Source organism: Watersipora subatra, chromosome 6 (genome assembly GCF_963576615.1).
Source record: "Watersipora subatra chromosome 6, tzWatSuba1.1, whole genome shotgun sequence".
Lineage (NCBI taxonomy): Eukaryota > Metazoa > Bryozoa > Gymnolaemata > Cheilostomatida > Watersiporidae > Watersipora > Watersipora subatra.
Window position 1 is genome coordinate 45,307,531 of NC_088713.1, and position 16,052 is coordinate 45,323,582.

Sequence of the window (16,052 nt, forward strand, 5' to 3'; positions counted from 1 at the left end):
CACTTCTGCATCGACAGGTGCAACCAATCCTAATCAAATGAGTTCAAGCTTTTCCTCAGTGGTCACTAGGTCGGGAAGAGTGTCCAAACCACCCACTCGTTTAGGTGTCTCTTGATTAGAACAATTATTGTAAGCTACATCCACCAGATTTTGTGTCTTTTTAGTTAAAAACAAATCATGTTTTGTTTTTGGTGTGGTTTTGGACTAAGTGTCAATTTCTACCAAGAATCAGATTTTGTACAATTGTGTTTTGCAATCAACTTTTATTATTTTAAACTGTTATGCAGATATGTTATTTTTCTGTAAGTGTCTGACTTGTGATATTTTAGAGCAGTTTGAATTGTAACAACTAAAAGAGGAAGATGTCACAGTGTGTGCTCACACTGAATGCTAATGACTCTACCAGCCCTACAGTAGCTGAGTCAGCTTATCCTATTATTATAAGATTAGTTATGCTAGCTATGTTTGGACTAGCTATGTTTGCCAGTTGCTTACACACATCCTATGCATACAGTTCATTACAGTTCATACAATATAACATTATTAAAATTACAATTCCTGGCTTTATGATAGGTTCATAGTTCTAAATTTCTTTGTGTGGCTTAGCTAATTTTTCCTTTGTTTCCCTCTCGTGATCAGCCAGTCGTTTTAAAAGAAACCTATATAAGGACCTTTGCTTTTGTCGCCCTTTCAATATGTTGCAAAAAGTACAAACACAGGTCAAAAAGGGCGAATGCACGACCACTAACCAACTTGTCCGAATGTCTATTTTTATAGTCATGATGGATAGCACTGGCCAGTTCACATAGTATTGTTTAAGTTATGCTGTCACCGGCCAACTGTTTGTCTTTTATTCAAAGCATGAGCAGTCTACCCATCTTGTCGTGAAGATCGCTATGCCGCTTGGAAACTATGGCTAGTCTTTATGCAGGCTTAATGCCCTTAATATTATCCTTCTGTTTGACAATTGTGCATATTGTGGATGTATTTCTGTTATATTGGCGAGCCAGCTCAATAATGCGTACACCTTTCTCATATTTTTCAATAATTCAGAGGTTTAATATCAATTGTTACCAATCGCTTTTTCTTTGAATTATCCTTCATTGTACCGGTTGGTTTTTGGTCTACGCGCAGAACTTTTAATTCACTTAATTCTGCACTGATAAACATGCACAAGAAACACATTGCAAAAGTACAATTTGAGTAGTTGAAAAATACAGAGTGCGGCTGTTCTCGTAAGACACCTTTGACATATTTGGCCACTGACTCGCGTTCTTGTATCTCAAAAGTGGCTCGTGAGTTAGTGCTAAAACTTGCTTAAAAAGCTGGCTTGTATCTCAAGTTTCTTGTATGTTGGAATGCAAAACATTGGCAACATAAATGTCACTATGTCTGGCAATAACAGTGTTGCTTAGATATACAAACAAGCGAGTCAAAACAAATAATCTTATATTACACTCACCCATAGGCGCAACGACCATTTTACGAAGAATGCCACAGTTGCCCGTTTGCAAAGCCAGGGCCGAGGAAATGTTTTTCCGATACTCTTTGTTCTGTCTGATGTTCTCAACGATATGCAGCTCTCGCATATTCTTGCTCAATGTCTTCTCAAGGTCATCTAGTTGCTGCTCTTTTCTGACAAGTCCTTCACTGTATGCCGTCACCTCTGTGTCCATCTTCACAGGAAACTCTCTTATTTCCTTTTTCTTAACCTCGGCACGACGTCGGATTTCAGCAATCTGTAACAATCCCACATGTTTGATATTTCGATTAAACCCTCGCAGTATAAATTGAAAAATTTGACTAGCTCGAATATTTTCATGATGAAATGATAAATCATAAGCCCTGTTTGTATTATTGATCAATATTGCATCATTGAGTTAAGAATTACATTTCTGTAATATTGTGATCACATTATAGTGTTCATTATTCTGGCCATAACTTGCAAACCATTTGTTTAATCTTAATAACCTCTGCAAAAAAATGATCAGTAGAGGACTAACAGTCATTAATCTGGTGATTATTAGTAACTTTTTACAGATAATTTTTGCTGATTATTTTACTGATAAATATATATATATATATATATCAGTAAAAGTATATATAGGCTGTCTATATATATTTCTCAAAATTTGTCATCTGTTTTCTGTCATCTGTTCTTGGGTATTTCTCGCTATAGCTACTATTAAAATCTTGGAATAAAAATCTGTAGCAAAAAAGATTTGAACTCGAACCCTCCCGTTCACCAGTCCAACGCTGTACCGATTCGGCCACAGAGATTGATAGACTAGTACTAGGCAAGTACCATGACGCAAAGTCATGGCCTACCGTCATTAGAAGCCCTAGCTATTATTAGTAAGCTTACTGAAAATTCCATTGGCATTGTGCCAGGCTAATAGCAAGTGGCAGGCAACTCTCATTACTTCTCAATGTTTATTAGCTGATTTTTAATACCCGGGCAACGCCGGAAAGCACATATAGTATATATATATAGAATATAGATATACTATATATGTATAGTATATATATATACATGTGTATATATATACTATATATATATATACACATGTATATATATACACATATGTAGCACAGCTAGTATATATATATACATATATATACTAGCTGTGCTACCCGTCGTTGCCCGAGTAATAAAAAAGTCTTTGGCGAGAAAATTGATTTGTATTTAACATATAACAACATTTGCAATTCTAACTTTCAAACTACAGATCACGAGAGAAATGTTTTGTGCAGGACAACTAAATTAAAAATGAATAAAACAACTGTAAAGGTTTTCAAACAACTGTCAATTTAAAATTTCATAACTTGAAAGAAGTGTTTCGTTGAAATACATTAGAAGGAAAGATAAAAATGTAAAGGTGTTTAAATGTATCGTACTTTTCGGATTATTAACTGCACCCCAATATAAGCTGCATCTGCTTTAATTAAAAAAACGGTAATAAAACAACACATAGGCCGCACCTTGTGTGTAGGCTGCAGAACTCTTAACAACGCTTTTTAACATGACAACGACTTTGCTAGTTAAAACGGAACAGTGTCGTTAGGCACTGTTCCGTATTAACCGATGCCTTTCAACCCAGTGCCTAACAAAACAGAACTGTTAGGCATTGTTTTGGTTTTTTTTTCACGACTAGAAGCGCAATAACCAGAGATTCCGGTTAATGCGCCTTAGCAGTGAGAGAAAAAACCACAGAATAGCCGCAGCCTCTAAATAAGCCGCATGACTCAAAACATCGGAAAAAAGTAGCGGCTAATAGTCCGAAAAGTACGGTAAATGTGAAATCATTCGCAAGTAATGGCTAAATATAGCCTACTTTGCTACGATTACAATCCAAATTTATTTGGTATACAACTATATGTTTTCAGTTCGTTTCAGTGTTGGCATGCAAAAATTGGCATGTAGGCTAATATCGTAGACTATAGGTACTAATCATCATCATTAAAAATAGTGCCAAAATACTTTGTTGACCTTAGTAACTATAGGTACCTACAATGATTTTAGTGAATTTTGTGGTTATGATCTGCGTGCCCAATATAATATACCATTACAATGTACTACGGGAAGAGTTTTTACCCTAGCAACAGACATGTAACATAAGCGCTGAATCTAACTTAAATGACTTTAGTTTACTAAACACATACTTGAAAGAAGTTTTAGTATGTATTTCAGTAAACCTTAAACTTTTAACATTAGTTCTATCATTGCGAAACGTTTTTATTTTTAATTGCCAAATCTTAAGTTTAAGATAAATTATTGTTTGTTGATATTGTATGATAGAAAACAAATTCACCCTAGAATGGCGGTGATGAAAAAAGCATTGTGTTTCATAGAGTTAGCAAAAAATATATTACAACAGGGACATCGTAATGCGTGGACGCAATGTATCAATTAATACGTCATTTAGCGTGCGCAATCGAGAAAATGGTATATGGTATATGATGAGAGTGATAGAATTCCAAGAACTGTGAAGCTCAGTAGTTAAATGCGCGGTTTAATTTTGTAGATTTGGTTAAAATTCATTCTAAAATTTTAATAGCTTCAATTGGACAGACAGATAACAACAGACAATGACCAACTTTGAGATTTATAGATATATAAAAATATATCTATATACCTTTATACACCTATATATATAATATATATATATTATATATATATATTATATATATATAATAATATATATATATAATATATATATATTATATATATATTATATATATATAATATATATATATATATATATATATATATTATATGTAGATATATATATATATATATATATTATATGTAGATATTTAACTCTATATATATATATATATATATATATAGAGTTAAATATTTATATATATACATTCAAACATGGATAACTCGAACTTCACGGGACCGAGCGAAAATGTTCGAATTATCAGAGCGTTCAAGTTATCAGAGCACTGTCACAAGTCCATGTATTTACTTATTTATTAGTAGATACATGTACATATACAAACTATAATATAAATCTAAAGCACAAATGGCTTGTTTCAAATTAAATGCTTCTAATGTAAAGTTTAAAACGTTTTTATCAAAAAGTATAGAGATTTTTCTATCACTTGAGATTGGTTAGTTGTTTGAGGTGATGTTATTGCCAGAATGTCTTTTTAGATTGACATTGGCAAAACTTGATTGGTGTTGAAATGCTCAAAAGAAAAGACATCTTTTTCTTTTGAGCGTTTTACCCACGATCAATTTTGCCGATTTTTCTTGAAGTTTATGCAAAGATTACCTCACTTTACGTTGCTTCCGAAGGGCGATCGCTAAGCGGATGTTTGGTATGAATCAAATTTCACGAAACCTTTAGAAAAGTCGTTGACAAAAATATTTTGCCGATAGTGGTAATAACGACGCTTATAAATTACGAAAAGTTGAGGTTTATCTCTATGGCTTGGAATAAAGTGATTTTCTAAAGCGATAACAACCGTTTCGGTAGCCGTTGGGAAAAAACAGTTCGAGTTAACAGTGTTGAGTTCGAGTTATCTATAGCAATTTATCATTACGTGGGAACGGATCAAAGAAGCCGTTCGAATTAACCATGTGTTCAAGCTATCCGTGGGCGAGTTATCCATGTTTCACTGTATACAGATGTATAAACATATATAGATATATTTATATATATCTATAAATCTCAAAGCTTGTCACTGTCTGTCGTTATCTGTTTGTCCAATTGAAGCTATTAAGATTTTAGAATGAATTTTAACCAAATTTACAAAATTAGTTTTATATATATATAAATTTAATATATATGTTATAAATATAAATTTAATATATATGTTATATATATAAATTTAACATATCTATATATATATATAGATAGATATAAAAAATTTATTTATTAGCGAAAGAGTTGAGCTATTGGCGATGGTTTACCTGTGATCATGAAGAAAAGGTTGTATGTTTCCATTTGGATAAAAAAATTATTTTGTTGTAGGTAATTTACATGTAGATATGGAACACATCAACATCTCCCTCACCTGCTGTTCAGCAACCAAGTTTACAGCTGCCAACTTCTCCTCCAAGTTGTAGTTCACAACCAGCTCCTCAAATGTAGCCTCAGTCTCCTTTTGCTTTTTAGTGAAAGTTGAATGCTGCTCTGAGACTGATGCTATCAGCTTACCGTAGTCAGAGGCAAACTGCTTTATAGATTTAGCCAATGAACGAAACTTGTGCTGGTATCCTGCATGAAAAAAGTAGACATAGTTGAATTTGATGCAATCAGACAATTAAAAATTCACATGATACTGGATTTGATCTCAGGACCTCCAGATCTTGAGGTGGGGCAAGCTTAACCATTTAGCTACATGGAACACCATAGGCTCATTAGGCAAATAGCCTTTGCATTGGGTAAGATACTCATGCTTGAAGCGTTTACTTGGGGTTAATAACCGGCACTGTTGATCGATACACATAAAGATTGTTCGGCTGCTTTAGTAAGGATTTCAGTGAAATCTATCTTTCAAGGCAAGTTACTCAAATTCATTATTTAATTAAGGTAAGTTACTCAAATTAATTAGCTAATTATTATATTACCAGTACTGCACCAGGTATTTGGCTCCAAAATAAAAACTAATCAGAAAAACTTTCTTTACAAAATTGCACCAGTAATGACTAGATTATTGATGTACATAGTCTTTTTTGTTGTTGTGTTTGTGGTTGATATGGTTTTAATGAGGAGTGTGCGACCAAAACACTGATTTGAAATCAGTAGAGTCGAACTCTGACCTATTTTTAAGATTTGTCCATAAAATGGTAGATAACTTCATCTAAAAACTTTAAAATGTTTATATATATAATCCGAATTCTCTTATGTGGCAGAATACAATGTAATATCATCTGGAGAAGCATTTTTACAGAGTGTCAAAATCTGGTTTTAAACGCCAAAGTAGTTCAGATTTTCTTCAAAACTTTCAAACTAACTTGATCAAAATAAGTAATAATTTTATCAGTCTAATATGTTTTACTTAAAATGATCCTTAATATATTTCGGAGTGACATTTTGACCTGCTGAAGCCGGCAAAATTAATGGCGCTCTTCCCATAGAAAAGGGCTAAATATAGGGGCATAATTTTTGCTTAATTTGCTATAATTATAATTTTTAAATTATATTTCACAATTATAATATATAAGTATAAATTATAATTCTTATAAAGTTATAATAGTAAATTGTAATTTATAGTTAGAAATTATAGTTTACAATTATACAGTAATTACAATTTATAATTGTAAAATATAGTCTACAATTATAAATTAAAATAATGAATTAAAATTTATAAATGTAAATTGTAATTTATAATTATAAATTGTAATTATAATTTATAGTTATAAATTAGTTAATAGTTAAAATAAAACATAAAGTAGCTTATAAGATTGCATAATACAAAATTTTACACTCACCCTGATTACAAGGAGAAGTGAGGTCACACTCCTCGCAGACGACCACATCACAGGTTTCACAGGCTAGAGACAACCCTTTGTTGTGGCTGTTACACATTGGCCTGTCATACTTTTCGGGAAATTTCTGATACTCAAGAAATGGTACATACTTGTGGTCAGTCAGAAAGCTATCATGAGCCTATAAATAGCAAGTAATAGAGTGATGCCATGAGTAAACAACTCCCTATTCTTTATATAGAAAAAATAGCCATTTCAATTGACCTGATTAACTTAGTTGTTTTCCTTGTTTCACTTCACTTGAACCCTTTACACAAAATGCATGTAAAAAATTAATCGATCACCATTCGATTGGCTTTTTGAAAATGTTTTTATTTGCTTGTAAATTTGTATTATAACAACTAATTACTGGTTTTTCTAATTTTGATAAAAATTGTACTAATATTTTGAGGCTATAATTTGCGCCTATCAGCCATGTGCAAGTTGTACAAATGGCTATTAACTTTTCTTTATTTACATGAAAAATATGTATTCTACACTGTAAATGACAGCGTGTAAGTTTTGCTCCGCTAAAAATTGTTTGGACACTAATATCAACTAGTTCAAAAGTGCGGAAGATTTGAGGTCAGAAGACATTGTGGAAGACATTGAACAGCCAGAAGAAGATGTTCATTCTATCGAAAGCGACAATCAGAACGCAACTGGCCCAGCAAATAATACAAACTTAATGTAAGTTGTTGTGAATCCTTGCTATTGTAATGTAAATAGAGATACATTTAGATATTCTTTGAAGTGTTTCTCAATTATAGAAATATTTATTTTTGTCATGATCGTAGTTCAGCATACCGATCAATGAGAAACACTTTCAGATGCTGTTATATAATTCAATCTTTTTCATGATGTGAATTATTCGAAATCAAAATTTTTTTTTTAAATTTATTGGGACACGCTTTGGTTACTCTCTGATCAACCTAGTCATTTTTAAATAATGTAAAACTTCAACTTACAAAGTTAACTCTCTTGCTATCAAATTAATTTCTTTACTGGGACCTAATTACATATTCAATAAAACCTAATATTTGACGAGGGGGCATCTGAATCATTATAACTTTTGAGCCACACGGTCTATAAAAAATATTTTATTTTTATGTTAATCAGCATAAAATTTTACATCAGCTGATGTAATGAAAGATTCCACAAATGCGTTGCAGAATTAGCCCCCGGACTTTTTCAGTAATTTTTAGTAAGACTGTAAGCCTGTTCGAGTCGAATGATTTATTTATATTATTAGTTTATAAAATTATTATTTTTGATAAAAACAACCACTATCCGTAGCACAATCCTTCATTTTTGTGACATCATTCTATTGTTGTCTGCCATCTTTATGGACAACTTTTATCATTAAAAACACGAAGCTTTTGCAAATTAATTATTGAAAACAATGCTTTTATTTGCAAATTTTTTATTTTAGTATCATAACAAAACCGAAAAATACTTTTAATCAAGAGAATGACAATCGTTTTCTACAAAGATGGTGGCTTTTTCGTAGACGAGTGCATGTGCGCACAGGGTGATTACGTCAAAAAAACGATGGATTGTTTGATAAAAATCACCGAAAGTCCATATATCTAAAATTAGTAAAAAAATTCATGGCTGTAATGCGTCTGACACGACTGGTCTTTGCTAAGAAGAGATTGCGATTAACAATAGAAGTCTTTGCAAAGTGACAATACGCTGAAAAAGGGTTGTTAAAATATTTTCTATTGTCTTAAAGCATGCAGCTAGCTGTTTCCTTTTGCTTAAGGGCAGCTACGATAGGCTAAATAATTAATTACTCACTAATCAGAAATTATTTGCGCAAAGTCTAAAAAAGCCACATCTTGGCCATACTAAAACGCTTTGCCGAGCTGTACTACAAGGTCAATGCTAGCGTAAGAGTTAACCCACCGCAGTATTTTCTTTGTATAATGAAACCATTTTAAGTTGAAACTAATATAATTATATGAATGCTTTGTACTTAGTTCAATTCGATTTAAAAATCAAAAACTATCTATAAATATTTCATGTAATTACAAAAAGCATTAAAAATCTTTTGCACAAAAACTTGCAAAAATAATTCCAAATCTTAAATTGTATGGGAAACGAGATCAAAAATAATCCAAGCAATTGGAGAAAAGCATGACATGTGTAGCACATTACAAAATTGAGTCATTTTAGATTTTACCTCTTTTTTTGCTTTTTGTGAGTTTTTCATAAAATCAAGCATATGACTTGTTCATAGAATTCAAAAACTTTTTAAAAATAAAAGCTTTTTGCTAATAATAAAGACATAGAAAGCCATACTTGGAGGTTAAAAAAAAATCGTATCGTACGGGTTTCGAACTTGGCTGACATCAACTATTCAAGTGACTGTGTATATATTAATAGACATCTACTCTGTTTTATTAGATTTATCAGTTAGTAGTAGTTATTTATAGTTATATATTTATTTATAGTTACTAGTTACTAGGTGCTCTGTTTAGACTTTGATAAACAAATCTGAAATGTTTACAGAGACTTTTGGATTTTAATTATCTGAGTCACTATCTTTATAATCGTCAACAAATTGTTGTTAGTAAACTGAGAAAAAAACTGGTTTCGTTAATATTAGTCATAAAAATGGGATGTTTATCAAGATTTTACCTTCTTGTGCTCCTCACACATCTTAACACTGCAGTCTTCACAAAAGCTGATAGCCTTATTCTCACAGTTTTTAGAGCAGGCTACGGGTGGGAGTTTGCCTTCTCCTGTATCAGAGTTTTCTTCTCCTTCCTTAACTGTAGGCAGTTCATTTAAGGCAAGACCGCTGTGCAATTTTCTGTAAAATTCACAGTTGAGTTTAAAAACTACAAACTTGATATTTCGAATGTACAAACTTGATGTTTGCACTTTTTACAATAGCATAAACTTTGTGAGTATTCATGCAAAGCCATAGGCTATGATTTTGACTACAATTCCAGTCTATTTGACAATTAAATCCAGTGTCTTTTGTTGCAACAGTTTCACATGTTAAACTCTCATATGATCATTAACAGGTGGTGTTTATCTAATACACTTTTCCAAAGGTGTCATTCTCTACAGAAAGAAAGAATACAAGTCAAAAGCAAACATAGTTTTTATTATCGAATTCATTTCTCATTTCGTCCCCATCAATTTATGTTGATACTTGGTTGCACCCACCCGCAGTGGTTACACTTTATGCCATACAAGAATTTAGTCTATATGTACCAACAAATCTGAAAACATTTGATCTGAGTCTATTCTCAAACTGTTTCATATTGTATACGAACTTAATCTATAATCAAAACAGGAAGTGCTGGACTTGAATGGACACAACTCACAACTATTTCATACTGAAAAAGAACTTAGTCTATCATTATCATCAGAACAGGAAATGTTAGAACTGAGTCTATTCTCACAGTCACTTCATGTGGAATAATTACTTTTACAATGGCTTCATACTGGACAAGAACTTGTCTATATGCACCTACCCACACCGGTTGCACTTGGTGTCCACCCCACCAGCTGAGAAGTCACCCTGAAGGCACCCGAGACAGAAGATATGGTCACACGGCAGGCGTCGCGGATCTACCATGTTCTTCAATTCCAACATGCAGTAACCACAGTTCGGACCTTCTGCAGTCATCTTGGATCAAGGTCACAAGATGAGTCAGCTGTTAATAAAAGTAGCAATCAAGTGATGCTTATATGCTGACTTAAGGTGACCTATTTAGAAATCGTTTCCTTTTCAGCTTCTGTCAATTAATTCCCTACGCGACGTTCTTCGGCAGTTTAATCTAATTCACCAGTCTAATATATAAAATAAAAGTTTACAAACCAAATAGAGTGCAATAGAGAGTTACTTGATGCAGTCTTCCTATGCCCTGTTTGTATATAGGCTTACAGTGGTGCTTCCGCTTGCGAAAACCTCTGCATGGATAAATTTCAGATTACGATCTGATCTTTAAAATACTGTTGCCTCGTATTATTACGAAAGAAATTTCAAAATAGGAAAAGTCCAAAGATTTAACTAAAGACGCACTCAAAACAACTTGGAACAAACTGTAAGCCGATGCTGCCGCTCTATGAAATATTGATTAGCTAGAGGTGAATCAGAATTGATAAAACTTATTTTTGAAAGTTAAGAAAAAGATTTTAGAACTATTTACTTTCTAAAAACATTCAACTAACATCAGGTGATACTAAATAACTCAATGGAAATAAACTCAGTAACAGAAGTACTCGCCTATATTTCCTCAAAAACCACAAAAACTCACCTCTCTGGCTACAGAAGGGCATAATTTGACTCAAATCTTTTAATTAATTGATCAATTAAATTTTTAATTAAAATGTTATCAATTCATTAAACTTTAATTGAATTAATTATTTGAATCTGTATTGTAACTGCATTATCATGGCCTTGACAACTTCTATTTTTCTTCTGATTGATATCACTGAATTGCTAGACCATGATTGCAATAATTTACAATTAAGTTGATGAGAAGTGCATATATTCGTATTTCATTTCCAACGATTTGCTAATTATTTCTAAACAGGAAAGTCTGTTCAGCAAAGCAAAACCTAAGTAGAATTAATGATAAATATTTTAGATGTCTACAATAAAGCAAAACAACCAAATGTTTCAACTAAAAAAAAGAGGTACTACCTGTTTGTTGTTTATCTGTACCCAGGAGTCAAGGTTAGGATAAAAGAGAACTTTCGACGATACTCAAACTTGTGATTTGAGATTGGTAGTCCGACGCTGTTACACCTGCACCAGTCGATGGCCGTTAATTGTTTATGAACAACCACGCAACTATCTATTACAAGTACTTGTATCTGTTTGTCGACACATCTGATGATCTATCACGATGAACTAGAATGTCACGGAAGTTGTTCACGTAATAGATGTAACGCTATTTGCACATTATTTATTTTTCTCACAAGTACGGCCAGATACATGTACATGTAGATCAGCATGTAAATCGAGTTTGAGAACGGTCGAATGGTTGAAAAGAGAGCTTCAGCTCAGTTTTCATCATTGAACTTACCTCAGAACTTACTTAGAGCTTACCTCAGAAAAATCTTTAGTCGATAGCTATTGAGGTGAGCTCATCGCAGCCGGCTAAGCGACGATCGTTTACTGTGGTGATCCAACACATTGGCTTTTGCTGGAGCACAAGTCGAAAGAAATTAACCAATCAGCATTTTGGGAACGTGTGCTTAGATTTGGGGAATCCCCGTGTAGCTGTTCAGCTGATCTGTTTGGAAAGTGTTAAAATGACACGTTTGCTGCCAAGGTATACTAGAATACGTTTCACAGTATACTATAGCAAATATTGACTTATGTTTGATTTCATGAAACCTGAACTAAGCGGCGTAAGAGAAGCCAGAATAAACTCGCGCATTTGTTTGCTGATTTCTTTTCATAAATATTGATTGGCTATTCCTTATTGAAACTAAAACTCGGTAACAGACCACTAAAATTATTGTTTCAAGCAGTCGAAAACGGAAGGCGTTGATATTGATTCTAATTTTAACTTTTGCTACAAACTACATAGTAAGACTGCTATGAGTAGTTAGAGACAAGTTATTTATACCTACACAATCAAAATCTATACATACATGTATATTAGTGCCAAATATGCTCTGTCATTTTACTCTATTTTGACTGTTTAGCTGACTTTTGCTTAACTTGTTGAAACAAATTTGATTATTACTGGCTCAGGTACTAGTGGAGGTGTTAGGCTATTGTAAGCAATATTAATATTTACCAGTGAAAAATACTTCTTTATTCTACAAGTCTGACAATTAAAATACACGACTAACAAAATTTTGAAACAATAAGATTAATGAAAACAGGTTAAAACAGCTAATAAAGCTACATCCTTACTCTAACAGTTGTTCATGTTTGTTGGCTCGGTCCCATACTGCTGTGAGTCTCTACGTAAAACTGTTATGACAGTCCATAGGTAGAGTGTTGGAGAAAGGCTCAGTTGATGATGAAAACAAAGCTCTATAAGCAAGTGAAAGACGCTTTGCAGGGGCAAGAAAGAAAGAGCCGTAGTAAAAATTTGCAGAAAGAGGTAGAGTCATTGAAGCTGTTCTTTTTTTATCGAACCTGAGTGCCTAAACACCTTCTCACATGCTAAAAGAGATTATATTATAAAGCCTTTTATAAGTGTCTCTTTTGGCCTGTGAGAAGCTGCTTAGGCGCTCAGTTTCTGATCTTCCGTGGCGCATGGGACTATCAGTTTGTTAGCCTTTACTAGAACAGAAGCTGCGTTTCGTTGTGCGGCCGTCTGTCTAAAGCCAAGCTAGTGGCATTAAAAAAACGATTGCATTTCCCGAACAATGAACTTGGAAAATCGTCTTTGCAGAGATATTTGCTACTAACTGCACGACTTGATATTACGTTGTTGCTAGCTGCATGCCTGGCACTATACGGGTAATAAAACGATTACTCAATAAATTTGAGTACCTACCGCTAGTGAACAAACAACTAGTGAAGTGGTATAGCTCGCTGAAAGAAGAAGAAAGCTCTATAGGCGGAGAAAAGAAGCTTTGCAGATGCAAGAGAATGACAGCCCAGGCAGGCACTTGGGAATTAGGTAGAGTCTTTGAAGCTGTTCTTTTATCGATGTCTCTTTTAGCATGTGGGAAAGTTTTTAGGTGCTCAGGTTTCGCTCCTTGAGCTGTAGAAAAATGGTATTTGAATGAACTTGTCTTAAGTGCTTCATGGGAGTGTAATGATTGAAAATGATGACTAACTCTTGTTGTTTTTGTTGTCTCTGGTAGAGGTCTAATTTCTTTTGATGACTTTCTGACAGGGCTACTGACTCATCTTCAAGAATAGAGGATGAGTCAGTAGGGCTCATACTGACTCAGTCAGTAGAGTAGGGCAGACTGTAGGTAGAGTAGGTAGAGTAGGGTGGGACTACTGACTCAATCAGAGTCAGTAGGGTGACTCTGACTTATCCCTCTGACTCAGTCAGAGTCAGTAGGGCAGGGCTAATGAATCATTTTCTAGAATAGAAGATGAGTTGGTAGCCATCATCTTCCTTTTACTTTAGAGTTTCTAATTTGCTTGTGCTTGTGGTTGCTTTTGTAATAATTGGGTTTTTTGATGTCTTGGTATGTTGTATGTGCATATTGTGTGTATATCTTGTTTTGGTAATACTTCAATATACCAAACCATCTTAAAGCTACTCTGTAACCGAAAGCATTGTACAGTTATTGAATTACTCTATGGCAAATGAAGACGAGTTTACGCAGAATTTTTTTAGATTTTATTGAAAAGTATCAGAATTTTTCTATCATTTGCGATTGTTTTTAATGGTTGAGGTGATTTTATAGCCAGGATATTTTTAGACTAAAGCCGATTTCCTTGAACCGCATGAAAATCGAACCTGGATATATTTATATTTGGGTTACCAGCCAAACGCACTGCTGACTGGGTCAATCACCTACCTTTCCACATTTCAGAATAGTTGTGCACATACTACTTACATATGCCAGTGTGTTAGTCTTTAGTCTTTACTATAACAAAAGTTGTGTTCCCTTGGCCATCCATCTGTCTAAAGCCGAGTTAGTGGCATTAGAAAAAAGGATTGCATTTCGCGAGCATCAAATTTGGATAATCGTCTTTGCAGAGAGGCTTGCTTACTAGCTGCATCAGTTGATATTACCTTGTTACTAGGTGAATGCTTAGCACTGCACGAGTAATAAAACAATTACTCAATAAATTTAAGTACCTCAAGCTTGGCTATCGTAGTGTAGTAATCAAGCTCGCTGGACCAAGGTCAAAAAACTTGTTAAGCGTACTTTTTATTGCTGAAATTTAATCGCTATAACAAGACAGAGGACAAACTTTGTGATTCATACAGATTGTACAGTTGGTTATTACACTTGATGGTTTCTCTCGAAGTGCATTGGTCACTTCCAACAACTGAACATAATTAACTGGTAAAATATGTTAGTTTTTTTTGCTGGCAAAAGAGCATATTGTTATTAACAAAAACAAATAAATTGGTTGACTAAAACTTACTGTTTAACACATGTAAGTAAACTTACACAACCTTACTTAATGATCAACTGACTCAAAACAAAATTTCTTTAAATTCATACCAGAAAAAATCGGTACTTTGTTATTTTTTTTGTAATTTTTGATGATGGTTTTTGGTGATCTTACTGCCAGGATGTTGTAAGACTAAATTGTCAAAACTTGATCACCATTCAAGCGACTAAAAGAATATGTGCAAATGACCAAAAATTGATTGCCATTGTTGCTATCGTTGCTATAGTTGCTATAGTTGCTATAGTTGATATCGGCTATTGAATTCAGGTTGCAGCGTTACACGTCTTTATTTTGTCAGTCTTTTTGCTAGTATAGATATCATAATCACACTTTTATTTGATCTGAACATTTTAATCACAATCAAGTTTTGTCAATTTTAATTTTAAAACAAGCTGGCATTCAGATCACTTCGAACATCAAAAACAATAGCAAATAATATAAAATTACCAATTCATTTTGCTACAATTCACTAAAAATATTTTTCGTTTTTAATGGATGGTTCACACTATATCGTCGTAGGTCAGTGTTAATCTCACAATACGTCAGTGAACCTTTATGATAGCAATTTTCCCACTATCCTAAAGTTATCCTCGTTTGACCATAGGCCTACAATGCTGTTGATGCAATGGTAATCTTGCAGAAAATATAATGAAGGAAATTATATATCATGCAATATGCAAAAGCCAAGCATTGTCACTGAAGTGATGCTCATTGCACAAACTGCGTAATATCAGCAAATTTCGGCAGCAGCAATGTTTCCCAACCTAACTTTATAGCCTTGATGATGTCAGCATTAATACAGTCTACAAAGATTCACAGAGAAGACAACTCCAACCTAGTACGATACAGAGTGTACCAGTCTTTAGCTGATAATATATACATTTCAGGCCATTATCATAATTAGCTGAGAATGACTCAATTTAAATTTGACAGCAGTTTGAAATTTTATTAAATCGTTCAAAATCTATATATGATTATCCCATTACTGAC

The 16,052-nt window shown here is 33.5% G+C and overlaps 1 protein-coding gene across 1 annotated transcript; it reads right to left on the reverse strand.

Annotated features, from left to right (window-relative positions):
* Positions 1-204: 204 nt before the first annotated feature.
* On the reverse strand, positions 205-10,631 carry LOC137398305 (transcription intermediary factor 1-beta-like). The gene is made up of 6 exons (XM_068084413.1): positions 10,477-10,631; positions 9,629-9,803; positions 6,950-7,127; positions 5,530-5,732; positions 1,463-1,739; positions 205-218 (listed from the first exon to the last, which is right to left on the reverse strand). The coding sequence occupies exons 1-6, from the start codon at positions 10,629-10,631 to the stop codon at positions 205-207; spliced, it is 1,002 nt and encodes a 333-aa protein (XP_067940514.1).
* Between the last annotated feature and the right edge of the window lie 5,421 nt (positions 10,632-16,052).